The sequence below is a fragment of the Schistocerca gregaria genome, chromosome 7 (genome assembly GCF_023897955.1).
Source record: "Schistocerca gregaria isolate iqSchGreg1 chromosome 7, iqSchGreg1.2, whole genome shotgun sequence".
In the NCBI taxonomy this organism is placed as follows: Eukaryota; Metazoa; Arthropoda; class Insecta; order Orthoptera; family Acrididae; genus Schistocerca; species Schistocerca gregaria.
Window position 1 is genome coordinate 217,885,846 of NC_064926.1, and position 27,292 is coordinate 217,913,137.

Sequence of the window (27,292 nt, forward strand, 5' to 3'; positions counted from 1 at the left end):
GAAATGGGAAACTATAGGCCTATCTCACTATTACCAATTTTTTCAAAAATATTTGAAAGAGCAGCATGTGATCAGAGGCAAAATTACAATTCGTCCCACAGCATTATTTTACGCAATCAGTATGGTTTCAGGAAAGGCTGCAGCACAACTCGGGCAATAAACGAACTGGTCACAAAAGTTAGCAGATGTCTTGACGATAGACTGTGTGTATCGGGCATCTTCTGTGATCTTACCAAAGCTTTTGATACGGTAAATCATGACCTGCTTCTCCAAAAACTGACAAACTATGGTTTTCAAGGAAAATCTCTTAATTGGATGTCATCATACTTGGCAAACAGGAAACAAAGAGTACTTGTAAACAACAGTAACAAAAAATTAGTCTCTGGCTGGAAACACACTCAGTTAGGCGTACCGCAAGGTTCTATATTAGGGCCTCTACTATTTTTGTATTATATTAATGATATGCCATGCCAGGTTCAGTCCGATACCATCCTCTACGCAGATGACTCAACAGCAATAGTATGCTGCAAAACTGATAAAGACTTAATCCATCGTATTGAGCAAACACTTGGGGAAGTGGAGAAATGGGTCAAAAATAACAGCTTGAAATTAAATCTTACAAAAACAGAAATTGTTCATTTCACCACAAAACAATCGGCTCAATGTATAAATGAAATAACATACAAAGACAAAAAATTGGACACTGCAAACTGTGTCAAATTCCTTGGGGTACTAGTGAATAAGAATATGCTGTGGGGTTACCATGTAGACAGCATACTAAGTCGACTGAACAGTCTCGTATATGCCATGAATGTCCTATATAGCATTACTGATTTAGCTGTAAAGAAAACTGTATATTATGCATATTTTGTATCAGTCATAAGGTATAGTATAATTTTTTGGGGGTCTGAGAAAACAAATCTGCTCAAAGCCTTTAGGCTACAAAAAAAGATAATCCGAGCCATGGTAGGAGCAAAAAGGAGACAACACTGCAAACCTATATTTGAGAAACTAGATCTAATGTCCATACCTAGCTTATATATATATGAGCTTCTCATATTCACAAAAAGAAACCCACAACTTTTTGAAGGCAACTGCTTCTTGCATCAGTATGAGACCAGGCATAGAGCAAGTTACATGTTACCTACCTATAGACTAACACTATATGAAAAAACTCCACATTATATGGGCATGAAATTTACAAATACTATCTGGAAGGGAAATGTGACCCACCTCTAAAATATACTGAAGGAGACTTGGAAACATATCTAAAAAATAAATGCTACTATACGGTAGAAGAATTCTTGAATGATAACCATGTAAAAATAATTGTATAGATCACCACAATATGTATTATGACAAATGTGTAAAATACTTTATTATGACAAATGTGTAAAATACCTGTATAGCAACACATGTATTATAACCTAAAATTAAGTTTATTAGTCTGTACATAGTATAAAAACTGACAAGTCACCTATGTCGCAATCCTTGATTGTATAAGGCATGTTACGTGATAATAAAATTTGATTGATTGATTGATTGATTGATAGCCACCCATGGTCATTGCATCTTCAATGACAAACAGTTCATCACCAAATATACCAAGGGTCTCACCAAGGTCATTGTGGACTGAAATTATCCTCCCCACCTTGTCCAGAAATAGATCACCCATCACTTGACTCACCAACTGCCTACCGTTCCCCACAAACCCATTGTCCAGCTCCAGTGGAGAGCCCCCCGCATGACTCGGTACTACCTGGGTCTTAAGCAACTGAATCACATTTTCTGCAAAGGATCTAACTACCTCACATCTTGCCTTGAAATGAGAAATATCTTTCCAACTATCCTCTCCAATCCTCCCACAGTGGTAAACTCGTTGCCCCATGGCTGATATCCCTGCAATAGACCTAGGTGCAAAGATGCTCTCACTACCACCTATGCAAGCTATGTCAGTCATCTTCTACCCATCAAAGAAAGTGCTAACTGTGAAAGCATCCATTTGATCTATCAACTAAGGTGCAGCCACTGTGCTGCATTCTACTTGGCCATGATCACTAAGAAGCTATCTGCCCACACGAATGACCATACTAAGCCGTGGCCAAGAGACAGTTGGACCACCAAGCTGCTGCACATGTCATCCAATTCTTTAAAGACTGCTCCACAGCCTGTTCCATTTGGGTTCTTTCCAGCAACACCAGCTTTTCTGAAATGTGCAAGTGCGAACTTACCCTGTAGCATATCCTTCAATCTGTAATCTTGCTGGCACTAACTTTCAATAGCCCATGCCCTCTTCCTGTCTATCTCCTTGTCCACTTCCACTTGAGCCCTACACATGCTTTCTATCCTTTTAGAACACCTGTATAGTCCTATTGTCTTCTCTACTTTTCTCCTCCCTCCATATCCCCCTCCCCCCTCCCACCACATCCATCCAAAGCTGCAACTATCATCCCACCATCCTGAACCCACTACATCCCTGCAGGCTCACACAGGCAGCACTAGAACCTTCCCCCACCCCCATCCTGATGTCTCTTCCCCTTGCCATGCCTGGTCTATACCCATACTAATCACCTCAGGAAAGATCACTGCTTACTTTAGATGCAATCATAGTCAGGTCTTAGATCCCAAAGATGACAGTTGCCATACGTGTGGGAGTAATGCATGTCTGACTGCCTTTTGTTTTTTGTTTTGTCTATGTCTGATGAAATACTTATTCTAGTGGCTAATAATATCTAGTGACCATTTTTCTATGTGCCTTATAACTCCTCCTCAATGTGGTGAGTAGCAATCTATCATTCTCATATTGTTGTTATCCAACCCAGATTTTCCATCATATGATTTGCCCTGTATATAATTTTAACAACACTTTTGAAGGAAGAAGTTACCTGTTCACATTTATGAAAGAAGTGTCCTCTTCTTGTAAATTATAGATTCTATAGGTGTAGCTCATAAGGTCTGCTATATACGAAATTCATACCATCAGTGTAAATGAAGTGCTGACATAAAAATCATAGCTGTTTTAAAAGTAATACTTTCTGACAGATTAAAACTGTGTGTCAGATGTGACTTGAACCTGGAATATTGGCCTTTTGTGGACAAGTGCTTTTCTGACTGAGGTATCCAAGAACGCTTCACAACTTGCCCATGCAGCTTTATTTCTGGCAGTGCCTATTCTCTTATCTCCCAAACTTCCTGGATGTTTTCCTGCATATATTGTGGGAGAAGAGGTACTGGTAGAAATAAAGGTGTGAAATGGGTTGTAGATCATGTTTGGATAATTCAGTGAGTAGAGCACTTGTCTGTGAAAGACAGAGGTCCGAGGTTTGAGTCCTGTTCAGGCACTCAGTTTTAATCTTCTAGGAAGTTTCAAACCAACTTACTTCACTGCAGACTGAAAATTCATTCTAGGAGTTAGATGGATAAGAACAATGATTAATGATGGCTGGAAATTCCCAGAACAAATCCTGACTGAGTGCTTAATTTCATCAAAATGAATATTCATGTCATAATACTATAAAATTACAGGGAGACAGAAATGGCTGGTCAGTACTTACCTTCAAGAGAAGAAAAACTAAATACTGACAATAGACACATAAAAGTACAAAAAATATCAAAGTTCTTGGAACTGTTAATTCCTTCCTCAGAAAGGAAGGAGGTACAGGTTGGGGAAGGCAAGAAAGGAGGATAGTCAATTCAGGCCCCAAGTTGAGAGGGACTCAGGTGTAGTGAAGATTGTTTACACTATCAGTTAATTATTAAAGAGCACTTATAACTCTTCATTTCAGTTGGTCACAAAATTTATAGAACGAACAGCTAATGACATCTGCTTTTATGTAATTTTAGATTTTTGCAGAACTCCAGTAGTGTCCCTAGATTACTAGGAACCTGAAATTTTAGAAGGAAATAATTTTTGTCTTTTATTTCGTGGCTACATATATCAAATTTCTCCTGACATGTGACTTTTAATCATAATCACAGATTCCAAGCTAAATTTTGCTGGGTATCGTGAACAAGCACTCATCATTTCTTCTTGACATTGTACAATCAAACGATGGAAACTCCATGTTGGAATATCAACAGTATAAGGAAAAGATATACTACTAGTTACCTTAAAGATGATACATTGAGTTGTAGACAGCCAACAGTAAAAGACACTTACATATTAGCTTTCAGCCACAGCCTTTATTAGAAAAACAAAAAGAAAAAGAAACACACACATTCATCCACACAATTAAGCACACCCCATGTACACATGACTCATATGACTGCCATTTTCAGCATCTCAGAACAGAATGCAACTGTCATGGGTAGAATGCAAGGAACAATCTGAACGGGGCATGGAAGGGGAACGGATGGCAATGTGTGGGTGGGGTGAGAGAAGAGCATTGTCTGGCAGAGTGGGCAGGCACTAGGCTGCCAACAGGTGCAATGTTTGGAGGCTGTGAGGCAGGAAGGCCACGGGAGAGAGAGGGGGCAAGGGAGGGGGGGAGGACGGCCACAGTGAAAGTGAAAGGAGAGTGGAAAAGGAGAGGATCAGAGAAGATAAAATACTAGTGGGTGTGTTGGCAGAGGCTGGTGCACAAATGATCCCTGTAGCAAGGGACTGGGACTGGGAGGGGCATAAGAATGGATTTGGCTGTCTGACACAGAGATCATATCCCTATGGAAGATTTAGGTGCAGACCTGTTCAATTCACTCACCAGTACTTCTTATTGTAGTCCTGTCATGGGTTTATTCTACCCTGTCAGAGGTCAAACCACCCATGAAAGCAGCCATGTCATACACCAGCTATGCTGCAAATATTGCACAGTTCTTTATTCTGGTATGACAATCAGTCGGCTGTCCACCACAATGAACACCACCACCAAACTGTGGCCAAGAACAAAGTAGACCACCTTGTGACACAACATACAGATGAACATAACACACCTAATTTCAATAGCTACTTCACCTCTCGGCCCATCTGGATCCTCCCCTCTACCACCAACTTTTCTTAACTGCGCAGCTGGGAGTTATCTTTACAATTTGTTCTCCATCCCCGAAATTATCTGAGTTTCAACTTTCAGTAACATATTGTCCCCATACCCTTCACTCAATAGTTTCCACCACTTATGCTCTATCAGCTCCCATCTATTCCCCTCTCTCTCTGTGTGCTGCCCTCTGCCAGCATGCCCACCCATCTTTTCCTGTTTATCTCCACTTTCCAAACTGAGCTGACATTAAAAGGCTATTTTTGGAAAGAGGGTTCAGTATTCTGTTGTAAGCTAACTTCTCAAAATTTTTGTGAACATGGGGAGTAGGTGGATGTGTTTCTAATTAGAGGTAACTTTTTTATGTCTAGATTTATAGATTGTGTTAGTACTGCATACTTCAGTCTTTCAAGAAGTACGTATTAACTTATTGATTGGTTACAATGGTAAGAAAGGGTAGCACTGCCAAATCAGCACAAAATTTGTGCACTTTGACTGAGATTCTTCCACAGCCTAAGATTTGCTGTATTTTAGTGGCCTAGTTATGTCTGTGGTCTTTCTGACAATTGAGTTAGCAAAACTGAAGTGTGGTGGTGGAGCATATATAAAAATTAATAACCAACCTTGCCATGGCCACAGATGTAGGCATTTAGGTGTCTTTCACTAGAAAAAGTACAAGAGCTCAAAAGATAGTGTGAATACTGTTTACTGTTACATGTTTGTGTGCTCCACACATCAGTCCTCTGTATGTGAATGGTTGGCTTTTCCTTATTTTACATATTGTTCCTTCTAGGAATTTCCATTATTGTTACACATTGACTACAATTATGTTGTTCATAGTGGTTCACTGACATCTACATTTTCTTGTTCATTATCAGACCTACTTGTGCATTACTTCTACTTGATTTTACATTGTTTATCCTGTTCTCAATTGGCCAGAAAGCTTGTTCTTCATACTAATTCCCACTATATTTAACTTCAGCCAATCAGTTTTTCTTTCCAGATTCTATAATCTGGATATGTTGTTAAGTGATCTAACATTCAACACTCAGAGCTTCAGACCACTTTTGTTTTTTGTCTGGGTAACAATGTACTCCTGAATAGTCATGTCCAGGATAATTGAATGTTGTACTTGTTTGCATCTGCAATATTTTTTCCTTGAGAATGCCATCATCATTAAAGAATACAGTAGAGCTGCTTGTTTCAGGAAAACAATTAGCTGCAGTTATCCACTGCTTTCAGCCATGCTGCAGTATGAACATATCAAATAGTGGGAGGGGGGACCCTCACACAGTCTGGCTCCAGCTGCCAGAGGCTGTGGTCATATGTGTGTGTGAGTTGCATTTGCGTGAGTGTGTATGTAAGCCTTGTTGGCCAAAAGCTAAGATTCTGACAGTCTTCTTGTTGTGTCTTTCTGCGTCTCAGCATCTCCACTATATGGTGCGTAGCAATTATACTTTTCATTATATTGCTACATAGGGAGGTTACGGTAGACAATCTTCCAAGACCAGACTGATGAAGCATCCAGACTGTTTCCTCTGTCACTGCTGAAAAATTACCTGCCCTTCTTCAGGAACCGTGTTAAGCTGTCCATTCCACAGATACACCAGTAATTGTTGTTATGATACATCATTCTGTATAGTTGAGACACACCATGGCAAGGTCCATTGTTCATGAGAAGAGACAGTACCTACAGTTTCAGTATTCATGCTGTTTCTAACAATACTGTAATGCTGACACAGTTGAAAACTTGCTCATGCCTGTTACATGTTTCTTGTTTTCCGTACACCACCTATATATTCAGCCAACTGAGGAACTTATACACTGATGGTTTTCTATTTTAAGAAAACATTTTAACATGCAAAAATTAAATAGTTCTATTCAGAAAATTTATGATTTTACTGTAAGTCACTTTTTCTGTTATCTTAGAGGAGATCCATATTTTGATGGCATTAATTTTTAGCCAATCATTTCCTGCAGGGGAGAAACATTTCAAGGAATGAATAATGCTTATTTGTCTACTTTCAGTGGGAGTAAGGTATTAGCTCAGAAGATTTTTATACTTACTAGTTTCACTAGCTGACAGCTGAAGAGAAATAGTGACAGAAAATGTTTGAAAACATGTCATTTTCATTCTTAGTAACCATCCTTTGTTATGCTTCTTATAAATAGCAGTAATGCAGGAGTAAGTCTAATAATAAATAAGGAAACAGGAATGCTGGCAAAGTACTATTCATTTATTTGGTCCAGGAAATTATTGTATAATACCTTATTTGTATGTATGATATATGACAAGGGGTAAAGGCAGTGTATGATTACACTAGTAAATCATAGTTATGTTTGAAGATATTTTCAAACAAAGGAAACTCCAGGTAGGAATATCAACAATGTAGGAAAAGATAGATTGCTACTTACCTTAAAAGAGATATGTCAAGTTGCAGACAGGCACACTTAAAAGGTACTCACATAAAGCTTTCGGTCACAGCCTTCATCAGTAACACACACACACACACACACACACACACACACACACACACACACACACACACATGGGCCGGAATGCAACATCACGTGGGATGCAAGCAGCAATCTGGTGGGGGTGGGGAAGGGAAAGAGATAGTAGTATACAGGTGGGGAGAGAGATGAACACTGTCTGGTGCAGTGTGCAGGGACTAGACTGCCAACAGGCGCAGCATCAGGATGTTATGGGGCTGGGAGGTAGGGAAAAAAGGAGCAAAAAAGGAGTGGAGTGGGGAAGATAGATGGATGTGTTGGCAGAGGGCTGCAAATATACAGGGTGGGAGGAGAGGTTGGGGAGGAGATGATAGCACAGAAGGGGTGGAGGGAGTGGAAACTGTTGGTTGTAGGGTGTAGGGACAGAATGTTACCTTAGGTTGAGGCTGGGATAATTACAGAAGTGGAGAATCTGTTGTAAGGATAACTCCCACATGCACAGTTCAGAATAGCTGGTGGTGGATGTAAGGATCCAGTGGCTTGGGTCGTGAAGCAGCCACTGAAATCAAATGTCATGTTCAGCTGCATGTTGTGCCACAGGATGATCTACTTTGCTCTTGGCCAAAGTTTGGCAGTAGGTGTTCATCCTGGTGGACAGCTGGTTGGAAGTCATACCAATATAAAACACCTTAGGCCCTTTACAAAACATCCCCCCTGAACCATTGTCCCTCCTCACTCCTATGACACCCCACTTGCCTCCTTCTACGTGCTCCCCAAAATTCAGAAACCCAACAATCCTGGATACCCCATTGTGGCTGGTTATTGTTCCCCCACTGAAAGCTTTTCGGCCCTCATTGAGCAATACCTCCAACCACTTGCCCATAATGTAGTCTCCCATGTCAAAGACACCAAACACTTCCTTCGCTGACTCTCCAGCATCCCCACCCCTTTACCTCCTGGATCCTTACTCGTCACTGTTGACACAACCTCCCTATACACCAACATTTATCATGCCCATGGCCTTACTGCCATTGAACACTATATTTTCCAGTGTCCTTCAGACTCCAGACCCACTCTCCCATTCCTCAGACAGCTTACTTATTGTATCCTAACCCACATATACTTCTCATTTGAAGGGAAGGTATGTAAACAAATATGCAGCACAGTCATGGACACCCTCATAGCATCCTCCTGTGTGAACCTTTTTATGGGCCATCTAGAAGTGACCTTCCTAGTCTCCCAAAACACCAAACCTCCAGTCTGGTTCAGGTTCGCTGATGAAATCTTCATGATCTGGACTCAGGACCAAGACACCCTATCTTTGTTCCTTCACAACCTCAATTCCTTCTCACCCATATGCTTAAGAAATGGTCACAATGCCCATATAGTATTAGGGACAGAAAGTTGGCTGAAACCAGACGTAAACAGTAATGAAATCCTGAACTCAGATTGGAATGTATACCGCAGAAACAGGCTGGACAGTGAAGGGGGAGGCATGTTTATAGCAATAAGAAGTGCAATAGTATCAAAGGAAATTGACGGAGATCCGAAATGTGAAATAATTTGGGTGAAGGTCACAGTTAAAGCAGGCTCAGACATGGTAATTGGGTGTCTCTATAGGCCCCTTGACTCAGCAGCTGTTGTGGCTGAGCACCTGAAGGATAATTTGGAATATATTTCGGGTAGATTTCCCCACCATGTTATAGTTCTGGGGGGGAGATTTTAATTTGCCGGATATAGACTGGGAGACTCAAACATTCATAAGGGGTGGTAGAGACATAGAATCCAGTGAAATTTTTTTAAGTGCTTTATCTGAAAACTACCTTGAGCAGTTAAACAGAGAACCGACTCGTGTTGATAATATATTAGACCTTCTGGTGACAAACAGACCCGAAGTATTTGAAACAGTTAACACAGAACAGGGAATCAGCGATCATAAAGCGGTTACTGCATCGATGATTTCAGCCGTAAATAGAAATATTAAAAAAGGTAGGAAGATTTTTCAGTTTAGCAAAAGTGACAAAAAGCAGATTACAGAGTACCTGATGGCTCAACACAAATGTTTTGTCTCAAGTACAGATAGTGTTGAGGATCAGTGGACAAAGTTCAAAACCATCGTACAATATGCGTTATATGAGTATGTGCCAAGCAAGATCATAAGAGATGGAAAAGAGCCACCGTGGTACAACAACCGAGTTAGAAAACTGCTGTGGAAGCAAAGGGAACTTCACAGCAAACATAAACGAAGCCAAAGCCTTGCAGACAAACAAAAATTACACGAAGCGAAATGTAGTGTGAGGAGGGCTATGCGGGAGGTGTTCAATGAATGCAAAAGTAAAAATCTATGTACTACTTGGCAGAAAATCCTAAGAAATTTTGGTCTTATGTCAAAGCGGTAGGTGGATCAAAACAAAATGTCCAGACACTCTGTGACCAAAATGGTACTGAAAAAGAGGATGACACACTACAGGCCGAAATACTAAATGTCTTTTTCCAAAGCTGTTTCACAGAGGAAGACTGCACTCTAGTTCCTTCTCTAGATTGTTGCACAGATGAAAAAATGGTGGATATCCAAATGGATGACAGAGGGATAGAGAAACAATTAAAATCGCTCAAAAGAGGAAAGACAGCTGGACCTGATTGGATACCAGTTCGATTTTACACAGAGTACCTGAAGGAACTTGCCCCCTTCTTGCAGCGACGTACTGTAGGTCTCTTGAAGAGACCAAAGGATTGGAAAAGGTCACAGGTCATCCCTGTTTTCAAGAAGGGACGTTAAACAGATGTGCAGAACTATAGACCTATATCTGTAACATTGATCAGTTGTAGAATTTTGAAACATGTATTATGTGCCAGTATAATGACTTTTCTGGAGACTAGAAATCTACTCTGTAGAAATCAGCATGGGTTTCGTAAAAGACAGTTGTGTGAAACCCAGATAACGCTATTCGTCCACGAGACTCAGAGGGCCATAGACATGGGTTCACAGGTAGATGACGTTTCTTGACTTCCGCAAGGCATTTGATACAGTTCCCCACAGTCGTTTAATGAACAAAGTAAGAGCATATGGACTATCAGACCAGTTGTGTGATTGGATTGAAGAGTTCCTAGGTAACAGAACGCAGCATGTCATTCTCAATGGAGAGAAGTCTTCCGAAGTAAGAGTGATTTCAGGTGTGCCGCAGGGGAGTGTCATATGACCGTTGCTATTCACAATATACTTAAATGACCTTGTGGATGACATCGGAAGTTCACTGAGGCTTTTTGCAGATGTTGCAGTGGTGTATCGAGAGGTTGTAACAATGGAAAATTGTACTGAAATGCAGGAGGATCTGCAGCCAATTGACGCACGGTGCAGGGAATGGCAATTGAGTCTCAATGTAGATAAGTGTAATATGCTCCAAATTCATAGAAAGATAGATCCCTTATCATTTAACTACAAAATAGCAGGTCAGCAAGTGGAAGCAGTTAATTCCATAAATTATCTGGGAGTACGCATTAGGAGTGATTTAAAATGGAATGATCATTTAAAGTTGATCGTCAGTAAAGCAGATGCCAGACTGAGATTCATTGGAAGAATCCTAAGGAAATGCAATCTGAAAACAAAGTAAGTAGGTTACAGTATGCTTGTTCACCCACTGCTTGAATACTGTTCAGTAGTGTGGGATCCGTACCAAATAGGGTTGATAGAAGAGATAGAGAAGATCCAACGGAGAGCAGCGCGCTTCATTACAGGATCATTTAGTACTCACGAAAGCGTTACGGCGATGATAGATAAACTCCAGTGGAAGACTCTGCAGGAGAGATGCTCAGTAGCTCGGTACGGGCTTTTGTTAAAGTTTCGAGAACATACCTTCACCAAAGAGTCAAGCAGTATATTGCTCCCTCCTAAGTATATCTCGCGAAGAGACCATGAGGATAAAATCAGAGAGATTAGAGCCCACACAGAAGCATACCGACAATCCTTCTTTCCACAAACAATATGAGACTGGAATAGAAGGGAGAACCAATTGAGGTACTCAAGGTACCCTCCACCACACACCGTCCGGTGGCTTGTGGAGTATGGATGTAGATGTAGATGTTGTCCTAATCAACCCAGCATGCCACCTTCCTTGATGTTGACCTCCTCCTCTCTGATGACTCCATCCACACATCTGTTCACATTAAGCCCACCAACCACCAACAGTACCAGCATTTTGACAGCTGTCATCCTTTTCATACCAAGAAATCCATCCCTAATAGCCTGGCTACCTGGGGACAGTGTATCTGCTGTGACAAAAACTCCCTTGCCCAGTATGCTGAGGCTCTCACCAAGGACTTCACACACAGGCGCTATCTCCCAGACCTAATCCACAAATAGATAGATCTTCCATGCCATTTCCCGTGATACCCCCAATCCTCCCACTATCAAGAAGAGCCAGCCACAAAGGAGGCCCCTTCATCACCAGTACCACTTCATACTGAAACAAGTGAGTCACATCCTTCACCAGGGCTTTGATTATCTATCATCATGCTCTGAAATGAGGGATATCATACCAAAGATAATTCCCACCCCTATTATAGTGGTATTCTGTGGCTACTAACCTCCACAACATCCTAGACCATCCCTGTGCCACTCCCAATCCCAACCCCTTGCCACAAGGATAATACACTGTGGAAGACCCAGGTGAAAAACCTGTCCAATCCACCCACCCAGCTCTTCCTGTTCCAGTCCTGTCACAGGTTTATCCTACACCATCAGGAGCTGGGCCACCTGCAAAAGCAGCCATGTCACTTACCAGGTCTGCTGCAATCATTGCATAGCTCTTTATATTGGTAAGACTATCAACCAGCTGTCCACCCAGGATGAGTGGCCACTGCCAAACTGTGGTCAAGAGCAAAGTTGATCAACCTGTATTACAACATGCAACTGAACATAACACACTTGATTTCAGTGGAACTGTGCAGATGGGAGTTATCATTACAACACATCCTCCACTTCCGTAATCATCCTGACCCCAACATACTGTAAAATACTGTCCCTACATTTACCACCCAACAATTTCTGACCCCTCCACCCCCTCTGTGCTATCACCTCCTCCCCATCCTCATCTCCCACCCTGTTAATTTGCAACCCTCTGCCAACACATTCATCAATCTTTCCCTGCTCCTCTCCTTTTTTGCTCCTTTTTCCCCCACATCCCAGTCCCACAATCTCCTGATGCTGTGCCTGTTGGCAGTCTACTCCCTGCACACTGCACCAGACTCTGTATTCCTCTCTCTCCCCACCTGTACACTACTATCCCTTTCCCTTCCCCTTCCCCACCCTTCCAGATTGCTGCTTGCATCTCATGTGATATTGAATTCTGCCCCAAGATGCTGGAGTTGGCGGTCATATGTGCATGAGGTGTGCTTGTTTATGTATGTGTGCCTCTCTCTCTTTTACTAATGTAGGCTGTGACTGAAAGCTTTATGCAAGTGTCTTTTAATTGTGCCTGTCCGGAACTTGATGTGTCTTCTTTTGGGTCTAAAGATGTTTTCTTTTTTAATATGTTCCCTTTTGTAAAAAATAGTGTTTCAGACGAGGCAGTATTTTCAGACCTTCAAAAAGTGGTCTGCAGGAACCCATGTATTTAGCTTTTTTTATCACCATGATGATCTTTTTCTGTATTTTTTTAAGTTGTGAGAATCCCCCAAAATACTGTTGCATACATTAGTATTGACTGTATACTACCATGGTACAGTGTCACCAATGATGAACAGCTTGTATTTTGAGTGAGAATCCTAGCAGCATGAATAAGTGTATTCAGTTTTTATTTAAAGTGTTAAGGTGCAACTCCCACTTCAAGTGGAAGAGAAGGAGAAAGAGTTGGAGGCCATAGAATGGTGTACAGGAATAAAAGGAGCAGCCACCTGCTAGAATTTAGAAAATAGCATAATTTAGTCATTTTTAACTCTTGGTGTTAAAAAGAGACACTGAACATTTCAGATTCACCATGTTATGGTCAGACAGAGATTTCAAAATCTGATTTTAAAGTGCAAGGCATTTCCAGAGGCAATGTGGCTTTGATAATAATTTATTGATTATGAACTGAAGAAATGACAAAAAGGTGAAAATCAAGCAGCTGGGAACTGATGAATAGAAAGAATCAGAGCCTTTTGAGAGATTCAGTGGAAGCATTGGGCACAGATTGACTGAAACAGTGGCAATACAACAGAAGACAAGTGTGTAGCCTTGAGAGATGAACTAATGAAGGCAGAAGAGACTCAAATAGGTGAAAATAGAAAAAATGTTCAAATGTATGTGAAACCTTAAGGGACTTAACTGCTAAGGTCATCAGTCCCTAAGCTTACACACTATTTAACCTAAATTAACCTAAGGACAAACACACACACCCATGCCTGAGGGAGGACTCGAACCTCCGCCGGGAACAGCCACACAGTCCATAACTGCAGCGCTTTAGACAGCTTGGCTAAACCCGCGCGGCTAGGTGAAAAGAAAAGGCCTAGTAGAAATCCTAGGATAACACATCAGTTATTGAAACTTATTGACAAAAGGAGAAAATATGAAAATGCAGTAAATGATCCAGATGAAAGTGAATACAGTGATATAAAAATTGTTATTGTTGTTGTGGTCTTCACTCCAAAGACTGGTTTGGTGCAGCTCTCCATGCTACTCTATGCTGTACAAGCCTCTTCATCTCTGAGTAACTACTGAAACCTACATCTATCTGAATCAGCTTACTGTATTCATCTCTGGTCTTCCTCTACTATTTTGCCCCCCCCCCCCCCCCCCCTTTTGCACACTTCCCTCCGGTACTAAATTGGTGACCCCTGAGTCTGAGAATGTGTCCTATCAACTGATTCCTCCTTTTGGTTAAGCTGTGCGTTAGATTCCTCTTCTCCCTGATTCTGTTCAGTACCTCCTCGTTAGTTTCGTGGTATACCCATCTAATCATCAGCATTCTTCCTTAGCACCACATTTTGAGAGCTTCTATTCTCTTATTGTCTAAATTGTTTGTTGTCCATGTTTCACTTCCATACATGGCTACACTCCTTACAAATACTTTCATAAAAGGCTTCCTTACACTTTAGTCTATATCAAAATTCTCTTCTTCATAAATGCCTTCCTTTTCATCACCAGTCTACATTTTATATCCTCTCTACTTCAACCATCATCATTTATTTTACTGCCCAAATAGCAAAACTCATCTACTACTTTAAATGTCTCATTTCCTGATCTAATTCCCTCACATCACCTGATTCAATTTGACTACATTTCATTAGCCTTCTTTTGCTTTTATTGATGTTCATCTTATATTCTCCTTTCAAGACACTATCCATTCTGTCCAACTGCTCTTCCAAGTCCTTTGCTGTCTCTGACAGAATTGCAAAATCATCAGCAAACCTCAATATTTTTATTTCTTCTCCCTGGATTTTAATTCCAACTCCAAATTTTTCTTTTGTTTCCTTTGCTACTTGCTCAGTATATAGATTGAATAACTTCAGGGATGGGCTAAAACCCTGTCTCACTCCCTTCTCAACCACTGCTTTCCTTTTGTGCCCCTCGACTCTTATAACTGGCATCTGGTATCTGTACAAATTGTAAGTAGCCATTCACTCCCTGTATTTTATCCCTGCCACCTTCAGAATTTGAAAGAGAGTATTCCAGTCAACATTATCAAAAGTTTTCTCTAAGTCTATAAATGCTAGAAATGTAGGTTTGCCTTTCCTTAACCTATTTTGAAAGGTAAGTCTTAGGGTCAGAATTGCCTCGAGTGTTCCTCCGTTTCTATGGAATCCAAACTGATCCTCCCTGAGGTCGTCTTCTACCAGTTTTTCCATTTGTCTGTGAAGAATTCATGTTAATATTTTGCAACTGTGACTTATTAATCTGATATTTAGTAGTTTTTACACCTGTCAGCACCTGCTTTCTTTGGAGATGTTTGGTTTGTGGGTCGCTCCACTGTGCATTGATCAACGCCCGTACAAAGTCCCAATTTTTACACAGTCCAATTTTGCACAATCCAATCTAGTCACTGTCACAAATGATGATGATAAAATGATGACAACACAAACACCCAGTCCCCAGGCAGAGAAAATCCCCAACCCAGCTGGGAACTGAACACAGGACCCCGTGATCCAGAGGCAGCAATGCTAGCCACTAGACCATGAGTGGTGGACTGTTTTCTTTGGAATTGGAGTTACTATATTCTTCTTGAAGTCTCAAGGTATTTCACCTGTCTTATACATCTTGCCCCCCAGATGGAAGAATTTTGTCGCGTGACTGCTACAGGTGATTCTCTTTTCTCCAAAGGTCTCTTTAATTTTCCTGTAGACAGCATCTATCTTACCCCGCCCCTCATGATATATGCTTCTGCGTCCTTACATTTGTCCTCTAGCCATTTTGCAATTTCTGTTGATCTCATTTTTGAGATGCTTGTGTTACTTTTTTATATTTTCTCTCAATTAAAAATTAAATTGACAAAAAGTGCAATATGGCTAAGCACAAATGGCTAGAGGACAGTTTCAGTGCTGCAGAAGCATGCACAATTAGGTGAATGATACATACTGGCTACAGAAAAATTTAAGAGATAGACGATGAGCTCAGGCGGCAAGCCACTATTAAACCAAGAATGAAAAGGTGAAATGTGGAAAGGATATGTGAAAGGGCTATACTAGAAAAGTGAACTCCAAACATTACTGATCTGGATTCTAGCCTGGAGGTCTGGCAAATTTTTCTTTGTTGACCATCTGCTTGTGATTATTTGATTTGATGACCAGTTGTTAAATGATAAACACAATACAGCAGAAATTTATTTGCAATCTTCTTACATTTATTGACACAGATAATATTATAATGATCAGCTTGTATTCATGAATTCAGACAGTTCATCTATCACAGATCAGAAATTCACCTAAACCAACTGTAAGATTGTTTTGATGGAGTGGCAACATATTTTCAGTGCACTTTAACTGTTGGATTATATCTGGGTAACAGGATGAGTTTAAGTTTGTTGCACAGGAACTGGATACTTTTGCCATTCAGCTTCAGCTGACACAGTTACTGTTCTATTATATCGTGTATGTATTAATAATCCACACATATTTTTTCCCAAATTTAAGCAGGAAAACTGTGGTGCATAGATTTATTGTAACAAGACTGGTACTGCTCCGTCTCCAACAATAGATACTGTTATATTAAAGTGTTGTTGTGGCCTCAATCTGTGACCCATCAGTAACATGTTAAAAGTGAAGTATTAAACATGTATCTACTTGTTAATCATGGCTACAAGTTCTCATTTCCACTTATACACAGCTAAAGAAAAATTTCAAATTATTGAAGAAGCAGACAACGTTGGATACTGTACAGGAGGAAGAAAGTACAGTGTGAGCAAGGGATATGTTTGTGACTGGTGTCAAAACAAAATTTTGCCTCATGAAATGAATGGTAATCAATAGACTTTTGTGGCCAAAAAGTGAAGCAACTGGACCTGAAAAATGGCTCTTTGGTTATGTAGATGAGGAATGACAATATGGATGTAAGTTGACTAGTGAAATGTGCCAACTCAGAGCATTTTTAGCCAAAGAATATCAAGATTTATAAATTGAAATGGATTAGTCTTCTGGAGCAAAACTACCATCATTCAATGGTTTCCTGGCAATTACAAGGTAAAAGTTGTGAATTTTCATTGCTAAGTGATAAATTTATGCCACAAACATTCCTGTATACAATCACAAATTGGTAACATGGATCAAATGCCTGTCTAGTTTGAGATGCTTCTTGACAATGCCATAAAAAGAAAAGAGGAATCTAGCATCATGATACTAACTGGCAGAATGGAAGCAATAGTGTACAGGTATGTTACCTATAAGTGGCAATGGATGAAAGATACCACCTTATGTGATATGTGGCATGTTTTTTAAGTAAGTACTATTTTGCCACACTGCAGCCACAGTGCTGTGTTTGGAGTTCTGCGCATGTGCACTGGGTACCTACATCTGTTGTCTACAAACTGACGCCATTACAGTCTGATTCTTCCTTGTTTACATTGTGTACTGAGTGTTTAAGATGTTTCCGATAATCGTGAGTCCCGCCGACTGTGAAATACAAGCTGTAATAAGATTTCTTAGTGCTAAAGGCCTAAAAGTAATTGATATTCATCATGAGATCTTAGCAGTTTACAGAGAAAACATTGTGAGTGATGGAATGGTAAGAAAGTGGATGAGAGCATTTAAAGATGACTGCACAAGTGTGCATGATGAACAATGGAGTGGGCGTCCTTTGGTCGTTAATGAAAGTTTGGTGCAGGAAGTGGACAATAAGGTGAGAGAAAACAGACACTTTACAATTTCCTCCTTGCGGGATGACTTTCCTAATGTTTCTCGTAGTGTTTTGTCTGGCATTGTGACCGAGCACATGAATTACTGAAAATTGTGTGCACGTTGGGTACCGAAAACCAGAATCAAAGCAACAGTTCATGGAATGGTGGCATTCACAATCACCCTGAAAAGTGAAATTTAAGTAATCACGTGCACAGTTTTTTGGGACAGAAAAGGAGTATTGCTTGTGGAATTTTTGCCTCGTAGTGAGACAGTCAATGCAGCAACTTACTGTAAGACATTGCACAGTCTGCACCATTCAGTTCAGAACAAAAGACGTGGCAAGTTGAGCAAGGGCATTGTTTTGCTGCAGGACAGTGCCCCTCTGCATGTGGTGAATCAGACCAAAGATCTCATCACATCTTTTTGATGGGAAACTTTAGATCATCCTCCGCACAGCCCTGATCTTGTGCCCAGTGACTATCATCTGTTCCTGCACTTGAAGAAACACCTGGGTGGTCAGCACCTTCAAGGTGATGATGAAGTCAAAACAGTGGTGATGCAACAAGTCAGGCGGAAGACTTCTATGAGTAGGGTATTCAAAAACTGGTACAACTTTATGACAAGTGCCTCAATATTGATGGAAATTATGTAGAAAAGTAGACTAAGGTACAGGCTTTTATGTAAAAATAAAATTATTGGGACATCTTAGCATGTCTTTTTTTTTAATTTCAAAATGGTACTTACTTAAAAAACACGCCTCGTACATAAAAGGAAAACTATTTTGAAAATATCAGTGAAAGGCATACTGGTGAGAACAAACCTGGAAGGGTGGATTGACAATGACCTTGTGATTAACTGGGTGACTTGCTTTGCAACGTCAGCCTTGTGCATTAATGAATTTATGTAAGGTGTTGATCCTGGACAGCTTCCGCAGACATACAAGTGTGATACAAGTTACAAATATGGAAAACTGATTTGGTCATTATTGCTGGAGGCCTAACGTCCATCCTACAGCCACTAGATATGTGTATAAAACTAACTTTCAAAGATGCACTGAACAGGGATATATACTATGTATGGCCAATGAAAACCGCAAGTTCATACTGAGTGGTAAAATCAAGTGGCCAGATTTGTCCCAGATTTGTGGGTGGGTGCAATGTGCATTGAATTCCACTTGGCTACCACTGGTGGAAAACTCATTAAAAAAATATGTTGTCACAAATTCATTGGATGAAACCAAGGACAATGATCTATGGGAAGATGGCATCGACAACAATAATTCTATGATGTTTCTGCCCGAGTTCTCACTCCTACTCCTCAGATTATGTATCCCTTGATACAAACAGTTACAACGCAGTTGTAAGTTTGTAGCAGTTCGCCTACTTTGTTTATCTCTTCGTTTATTGTCCTCAGTGTCGATGTACTGGCTGAAAAAACAGGGGGTGGATGTGCAGTACTGTTGTTGTTGTTGTGGTCTTCATTCCTGAGACTGGTTTGATGCAGCTCTCCATGCTACTCTATCCTGTACAAGCTTCTTCATCTCCCAGTACCTACTGCAACCTACATCCTTCTGAATCTGCTTAGTGTAGTCATCTCTTGGTCTCCCTATACAATTTTTACCCTCCACACTGCCCTCCAATACTAAATTGGTGATCCCTTGATGCCTCAGAACATGTGCTACCAACTGATCCCTTCTTCTGGTCAAGTTGTGCCACAAACTTCTCTTCTCCCCAATCTGATTCAATACTGCCTCATTAGTTATGTGATCTACCCATCTAATCTTCAGCATTCTTCTGTAGCACTACATTTCGGAAGCTTCTATTCTCTTCTTGTCCAAACTATTTATTGTCCATGATTCACTTCCATACATGACTACAATACATACAAATACTTTCAGAAATGACTTCCTGACACTTAAATCTAGACTCGATGTTAACAAATTTCTCTTCTTCAGAAACGCTATCCTTGCCATTGCCAGTCTACATTTTATATCCTCTCTACTTTGACCATCATCAGTTATTTTGCTCCCCAAATAGCAAAACTCCTTTACTACTTTAAGTGTCTCACTTCCTAATCTAATTCCCTCAGCATCACCTGACTTAATTCGACTACATTCCATTATCCTCGTTTTGCTTTTGTTGATGATCATCTTATATCCTCCTTTCAAGACACATTCCATTCCGTTCAACTGCTCTTCCAAGTCCTTTGCTGTCTCTGACAGAATTACAATGTCATCGGCGAACCTCAAAGTTTTTATTTCTCCTCCATGGACTTTAATACCTACTCCGAATTTTTCTTTTGTTTCCTTCACTGCTTGCTCAATATACAGATTGAATAACATCGGGGAGAGACTACAGCCCTGTCTCACTCCCTTCCCAACCACTGCTTCCCTTTCATGTCCCTCGACTCTTACAACTGCCATCTGATTTCTGTACAAATTGTAAATAGTCTTTCGCTCCCTGTATTTTATCCCTGCCAACTTCAGAATTTGAAAGAGTATTCCAGTCAACATTATCAAAAGTTTTCTCTAAGTCTATAAATGCTAGAAATGTAGGTTTGCCTTTCCTTAACCTATTTTGTAAGGTAAGTCTTAGGGTCAGTATTGCCTCACGTGTTCCAACATTTCTACGGAATCCAAACTGATCTTCCCCGAGGTCGGCTTCTACTAGTTTTTCCATTCGTCTGTAAAGAATTCGCATTAGTATTTTGCAGCTGTGACTTATTAAACTGATAGTTTGACAATTTTCACATCTGTCAACAACTGCTTTCTTTGGGATTGGAAGTATTATATTCTTCTTGAAGTCTGAGGGTATTTCGCCTGTATCATACATTTTGCTCACCAGATGGTAGAGTTTTGTTAGGACTGGCTCTCCCAAGGCCGTCAGTAGTTCCAATGGAATGTTGTCTACTTCGGGGGCCTTGTTTAGACTCAGGTCTTTCATTGCTCTGTCAAACTCTTCACGCAGTATCGTATCTCCCATTTCATCTTCATCTACAGTCTCTTCCATTTCCAAAATATTGTCCTCAAGTACATTGCCCTTGTATAGACCCTCTAGATACTCCTTCCACCTTCCTGCTTTCCCTTCTTTGCTTAGAACTGGGTTTCCATCTGAGCTCTTAATATTCATACAACTGGTCCTCTTTTCTCCAAAGGTCTCTTTAATTTTCCTGTAGGCAGTATCTATCTTACCCCTAGTGAGATAAGCCTCTACATCCTTATATTTGTCCTCTAGCCATCCCTGCTTAGCCATTTTGCACTTCCTGTCGATCTCATTTTTGAGACGTTTGTATTCCTTTTTGCCTGCTTCATTTACTGCAATTATATATTTTCTCCTTTCATCAATTAAATTCAATATTTCTTCTGTTACTCAAGGATGTCTACTAGCCCTCGTCTTTTTACCTACTTGATCCTCTGCTGCCTTCACTACTTCATCCCTCAAAGCTAGCCATTATTCTTCTATTGTATTTCTTTCCCCCATTCCTGTCAATTGCTCCCTTATGCTCTCATTGAAACTCTGTACAACCTCTGGTTCTTTTAGTTTATCCTGGTCCCATCTCCTTAAATTACCATCATTTTGCAGTTTATTCAGTTTTAATCTACTGGTCATAACCAATAGATTGTGGTCAGAGTCCACATCTGCCCCTGGAAATGTCTTCCAATTTAAAACCTGGTTCCTAAATCTCTGTCATACCATTATATAATCTATCTGAAACCTGTCAGTATCTACAGGCTTCTTCCAGGTATAAAGCCAACTTTTATGATTCTTGAATCAAGTGTTAGTTATGATTAAGTTGTGCTCTGTGCAAAATTCTACCAGGGGGCTTCCTCTTTCATTTCTTTGCCCCAGTCCATATTCACCTACTACGTTTCCTTCTCTCCCTTTTCCTACTACCGAATTCCAGTCACCCATGACTAATAATTTTCATCACCCTTCACTATCTGAATAATTTCTTTTATTTGATCATACATTTCTTCAATTTCTTCATCATCTGCAGAGCTAGTTGACATATAAACTTGTACTATCTACTGTAAATGATGTAGCCAACAGGTGCACAGTAGCATTTCACAGTCTTTTACTTTCACTTTTCACAACTTCAAATAATACACAGTTATATGTGTATATGGCCAGTGCACTATTGTTTGTTGTTGTTGTTGTTGTTGTTGTAGTCTACAGTCCTGAGACTGGGTTGATGCAGCTCTCCATGCTACTCTATCCAGTACAAGCTTCTTCATCTCCCAGTACTTACTGCAACCTACATCCTTTTGAATCAGCTTGGTGTATTCATCTCTTGGTTTCCCTATACAATTTTTACCCTCCACACTGCCCTCCAATGCTAAATTTGTGATCCATTGATGCCTCAGAACATGTCCTACCAACTGGTCCCTTCATCATGTCAAGTTGTGCCACAAACTCCCCTTCTCTCCAATTCTATTCAATACCTCCACATTAGTTATTTGATCTACCCATCTAATCTTCAGAATTCTTCTGTAGCACCACATTTCGAAAGCTTCTATTCTCTTCATGTCCAAACTACTTTTCGTCCATGTTTCACTTCCATACATGGCTACAGTCCATACAAATACTTTCAGAAATGACTTCCTGACACTTAAATCTATACTTGATGTTAACAAATTACTCTTCCTCAGAAATGCTTTCCTTGTCATGCAAGTCTACATTTTATATCCTCTCTACTTTGGCTATCATCAGTTATTTTGCGCCCCAAATAGCAAAACTCCTTTACTACTTTAAGTGTCTCATTTCCTAATCTAATTCCCTCAGCATAATCTGACTTAATTCGACTACATTCCGTAATCCTCATTTTGCTTTTGTTGATGTTCATCTTATATCCTCCCTTCAAGACTCTGTTCATTCCGCTCAACTGCTCTTCCAAGTCCTTTGCTGTCTCTGACAGAATTACAATGTCATCGGCAAACATCAAAGTTTTTAATTTCTTCTCCGTGGATTTTAATACCTACTCAGAATTTTTCTTTTGTTTCCTTCACTGCTTGCTCAATATACAGATTGAATAACATCAGGGAGAGGCTACAACCCTGTCTCACTCCTTTCCCAACCACTGCTTCCCTTTCATGCCCCTCGCCGCTTATGACTGCCATCTGGTTTCTGTACAAATTGTAAATAGCCTTTCGCTCCCTGTATTTTATCCCTGCCACCTTTAGAATTTGAAACAGAGTATTCCAGTCAACATTGTCAAAGGCTTTCTCTAAGTTTACAAATGCTAGAAACATTGGTTTACCTTTCCTTAATATTTCCTCTAAGATAAGACGTAAGGTCAGTATTGCCTGACATGTTCCAACATTTCTATGGAATCCAAACCTATCTTCCCCGAGGTTGGCTTCTACCAGTTTTTCCATTTGTGTGTATAGAATTCGCGTTAGTATTTTGCAGCTGTGACTTATTAAACTGATAGTTCGGTAATTTTCACATCTGTCAACACCTTCTTTCTTTGGGATTGGAATTATTGTATTTTTCTTGAAGTCTGAGGGTATTTCGCCTGTATCATACATCTTTCTCACCATATGGTAGAGTTTAGACATGACTGGCTCTCCCAAGGCCGTCAGTAGTTCTAATGGAATATTGTCTACTACCGGGCCTTGTTTCGACTCAGTGCTCTGTCAAACTCCTCGCTCAGTGTCGTATCTCCCATTTCATCTTCATCTACATCCTCTTCCATTTCCATAATATTGTCCTCAAGTACATCACCCTTGTATAGACCCTCTACATATTCCTTCCACCTTTTTGCTTTCCCTTCTTTGCTTAGGTCTGGGTTTCTATCTGAGCTCTTGATATTCATACAACTGGTTCTATTTTCTCCAAAGGTCTCTTTAATTTTTTTGTAGCCAGTATCTATCTTACCCCTAGTGAGATAAGCTTCTAAATCCTTACATTTGTCCTCTAGCCATCACTGCTTAGCCATTTTGCACTTCTTGTCGATCTCATTTTTGAGACGTTCGTATTCCTTCTTGAATGCGTCATTTACTGCATTTTTATATTTTCTCCTTTCAACAATTAAATTCAATATTTCTTCTGTTACCCAAGGATTTCTACTAGCCCTCATCTTTTTGCTTACTTGGTCGTCTGCTGCCTTCACTACTTTATCCCTCAGAGCTACCCATTCTTCTTCTACTGTATTTCTTTCCCCCATTCCTGTCAATTGTTCCCTTATGCTGTCCCTGAAACTCTGTACAATCTCTGGTTATTTCAGTTTATCCAGGTGCCATCTCCTTAAATTCCCACCTTTTTGCAGTTTCTTCAGTTTTAATCTACATTTCATAACCAATAGATTGTGGTCATAGTCCACATCTGCCCCTGGAAATGTCTTACAATTAAAAACCTGTTTCCTAAATCTCTGTCTTACTATTATATAATCTGTCTGATACCTTCTAGTATCTCCAGGATTCTTCCATGTATACAACCTTCTTTTATGATTCTTGAACCATGTGTTAGCTATGATTAAGTTATGCTCTGTGCAAAATTCTACCAGACAGCTTCTTCTTTCATTTCTTACCCCCAGTCCATATTCACCTACTATGTTTCCTTCTCTCCCTTTCCCTTCTCTTGAATTCCAGTCACCCATGACTACTAAATTTTCGTCTCCTTTCACTATCTGAATAATTTCTTTTATTTCATCATACATTTCATCAATTTCTTCATCATCTGCAGAGCTAATTGGAATGTAAACTTGTACTACTGTAGTAGGCATGGGCTTCGTGTCTATCTTGGCTACAATAATGCATTCACTATGCTGTATGTAGTAGCTTATCTGGACTCCTATTTTTTTTATTCCTTTTTAAACCGAATCCTGCATTACCCCTATTTGATTTTGTATTTATAACCCTGCATTCACCTGACCAAAAGTCTTGTTCCTCCTGCCACCGAACTTCACTAATTCCCACTATATCTAATTTTAACCTATCCATTTCCCTTTTTAAATTTTCTAACCTACCTGCCCAGTTAAGGCATCTGACATTCCACGCTCCAATCTGTAGAATGCCAGTTTTTTCTCTCCTGATAACGGCATTCTCGTGAGTAGTCCCCGCCTGGAGATCCGAATGGGGGACTATTTTACCTCCTGAATATTTTACCCAAGAGGACACCATCATCATTTAACCATACAGTAAAGCTGCATGCCCTTGGGAAAATTACGGCCGTAGTTTGCCCTTGCTTTCAGCCGTTCGCATTTTGTGTATTAACATAAAAATCTGGACAATTAAAAGAAACAATCAAGAAAAAAGCAATGAACTGGATTAGAAAATGACAAAGTTATAGGTACTGTTTTATAAAGATGATTTTTTATGTTTGTAGGAATTCCCAGAGTTCACCAAAAGTTTTATGAAAGTGAAATTCTTACAGACTGAATAATTAACAAACTTGAATTCATTTTATGAAAGTAGTTGTTTTTGTAATTAGAAAAATCATTGCTACAAAACTATGTCAATGAATTTGGGAAATAACCACAAGTTAAAATTGTAACATGCTGGAAAGGAAAATATTTCGAATATGAATAACTTTTGAAATATAATATTTTGTAAAAAGTAAAATGTTTGTTGTGAAGTGGAGAATGAAGCTTTCAAAGGAGCTAACTCCATTTAGAAACAAACAACTAGTTGCTCACAGAATACTCCACATTTTTGCAGTTGTATGTATAGTTGACCTCTAATGTTTCTATAAAGAGAATTTTTCCTGATGAATTATTGTCGCAGTAATTAAAAAACTATGCAACAATGAATAACCAAGTTTTGATAATTGAATACCTAGTATTTTAATTAATTATTTCACCTGTACCATGGAAATGAGTGTGTGGTGTGTGAAGTAAAACAGTTGCAACTAAAAATCCTCCTTTCATATATCTCAAACATGAATACAATATTGTAGCAAGGAAAGAAGAGAGAGATGAAAATAAGAAGGAAGGTGTTATATTACAAGAAGCATTTCACAGAGCTCTGAATAACCATAGTTAAACAAGTTGCCTGATTCAGACAACGTTCCTCATAATTACTGAGATACTTGGGAGAGCCAGTCATGGAAAAACTATTCCACCTGTTGTGCAAGATATATGAGACAGATGACATACTTGCAGACATCAAGAAGAATGTACCTATTCTTATTCTAAAGACGGTAGGTGTTGAGAGGTGTGAATATTGCAGAACTATCAGTTTAACTAAACTCACTGGCAAAAATTATTTAGAGAAGAATGAAAAAAATTGGTAGAAGCTGATCTTGTCGAAGATAAGTTTGGTCCTGGAGAAATGTATCAAATGACTGACACTATGACTTATCTTAGAAGTCAGGTTAACGAAAGCCAAATCTACATTTGCAGCATTTATAAATTTAGAGAGAGCTTTTGAAAATGACAACATTTGTTGGAATTCTGATGGTAGCAGGGATAAAATACAAGGAATGAAAGGTTATTTACAGTATGTACAGAAACCAGACTGCAGTTATAAAGAGTTGGAGTACATGAGAGGAAATTATTGGTCAAGAAGGGAGAGAGATATGATTGTAGCCTATCCCTGATATTACTCAATATTTACTCTGAGCAAGCATTAACAGAAACCAACATGACATTTGAAAAATGAATCAAAATTCAGAAAGAAGAAATGAAAACTTGAGGCTTGTTGATGACATTGCAATTCTGTCAGAAACAACAAAAGAGCAGCTGAATGAAATGGATAACATATTGCAAAGAGGCTATAAGATAATTATCAACAGAAGTAAATCAGGAGTAATAGTACATGTTGAATTAAATTTGGTGATTCTGAGGGAATTAGATTAAGAAATGAGACACTGAAAGTAATGGAAGAGTTTTACAAAGTTTTAAGATTTTCACAAAATGATAGTCAAAGTAGAGAGTATGTGCAATGCAGAATGGCAATAGTAAGAAAAGCATTTCTGAAAACAGGGAATTTGTTACCATAAAATATAAATATCAATATTAGCAAGCACTTTTCTGAAGGTATATGTTTGGATTATACCATTGAACAGGTGTGAAATATCGATGATAAACAATTCAGACAAGAACAGAATAGAAGCTTATGAAATGCGGTGTTACAGAATAATGCTGCAGATTAGATGAGAAGGTACTGAATTGAATCGGTTCATCAGTTTGGTAATTGAGAGACATGTGGGGATGAGCGTGTGTGTAAAAAATTGTACTGGGTAGGTTTGTATGAGATAGACTAGCAGAGAGCTGCGCACCAGTCTTTGGACTGAAGAGCAGGCACCACCACCACCACCACCACCACCACCACAACAACAACAACAATAACAACAACAACAAAATTAAATGATTTGTGTGTGTGTGTGTGTGTGTGTGTGTGTGTGTGTGTGTGTGATGCTTTTCACATTACTCCATAAAAATGCTTATTTCTTGTTTCACAGATTCAAAGGATCAGGGCTCTTTTTCTGCGGTCAGTTATGCGACAAGATATGGCATGGTTTGACACAACTAATGCAGCATCGTTTGCCAGTCGAATAACAGGGTGAGTATGAAGGAAAATTTGCAGCAGAAATAATAATTTCTTATGTAATTTGGCATTAACA

At 39.6% G+C, this 27,292-nt stretch overlaps 1 protein-coding gene across 7 annotated transcripts in view; it reads left to right on the plus strand.

The window, feature by feature from the left end:
* The window catches only part of LOC126281500 (multidrug resistance protein homolog 49-like), a 353,880-nt gene that overhangs the window by 176,336 nt on the left and 150,252 nt on the right, over window positions 1-27,292 (plus strand). For all 7 annotated transcript variants that reach the window (XM_049980508.1, XM_049980507.1, XM_049980511.1 and 4 more), the window contains exon 6: window positions 27,131-27,231. In XM_049980508.1, coding sequence (XP_049836465.1) covers window positions 27,131-27,231 — 101 coding nt within the window. The remainder of the gene's footprint in view (window positions 1-27,130; window positions 27,232-27,292) is intronic.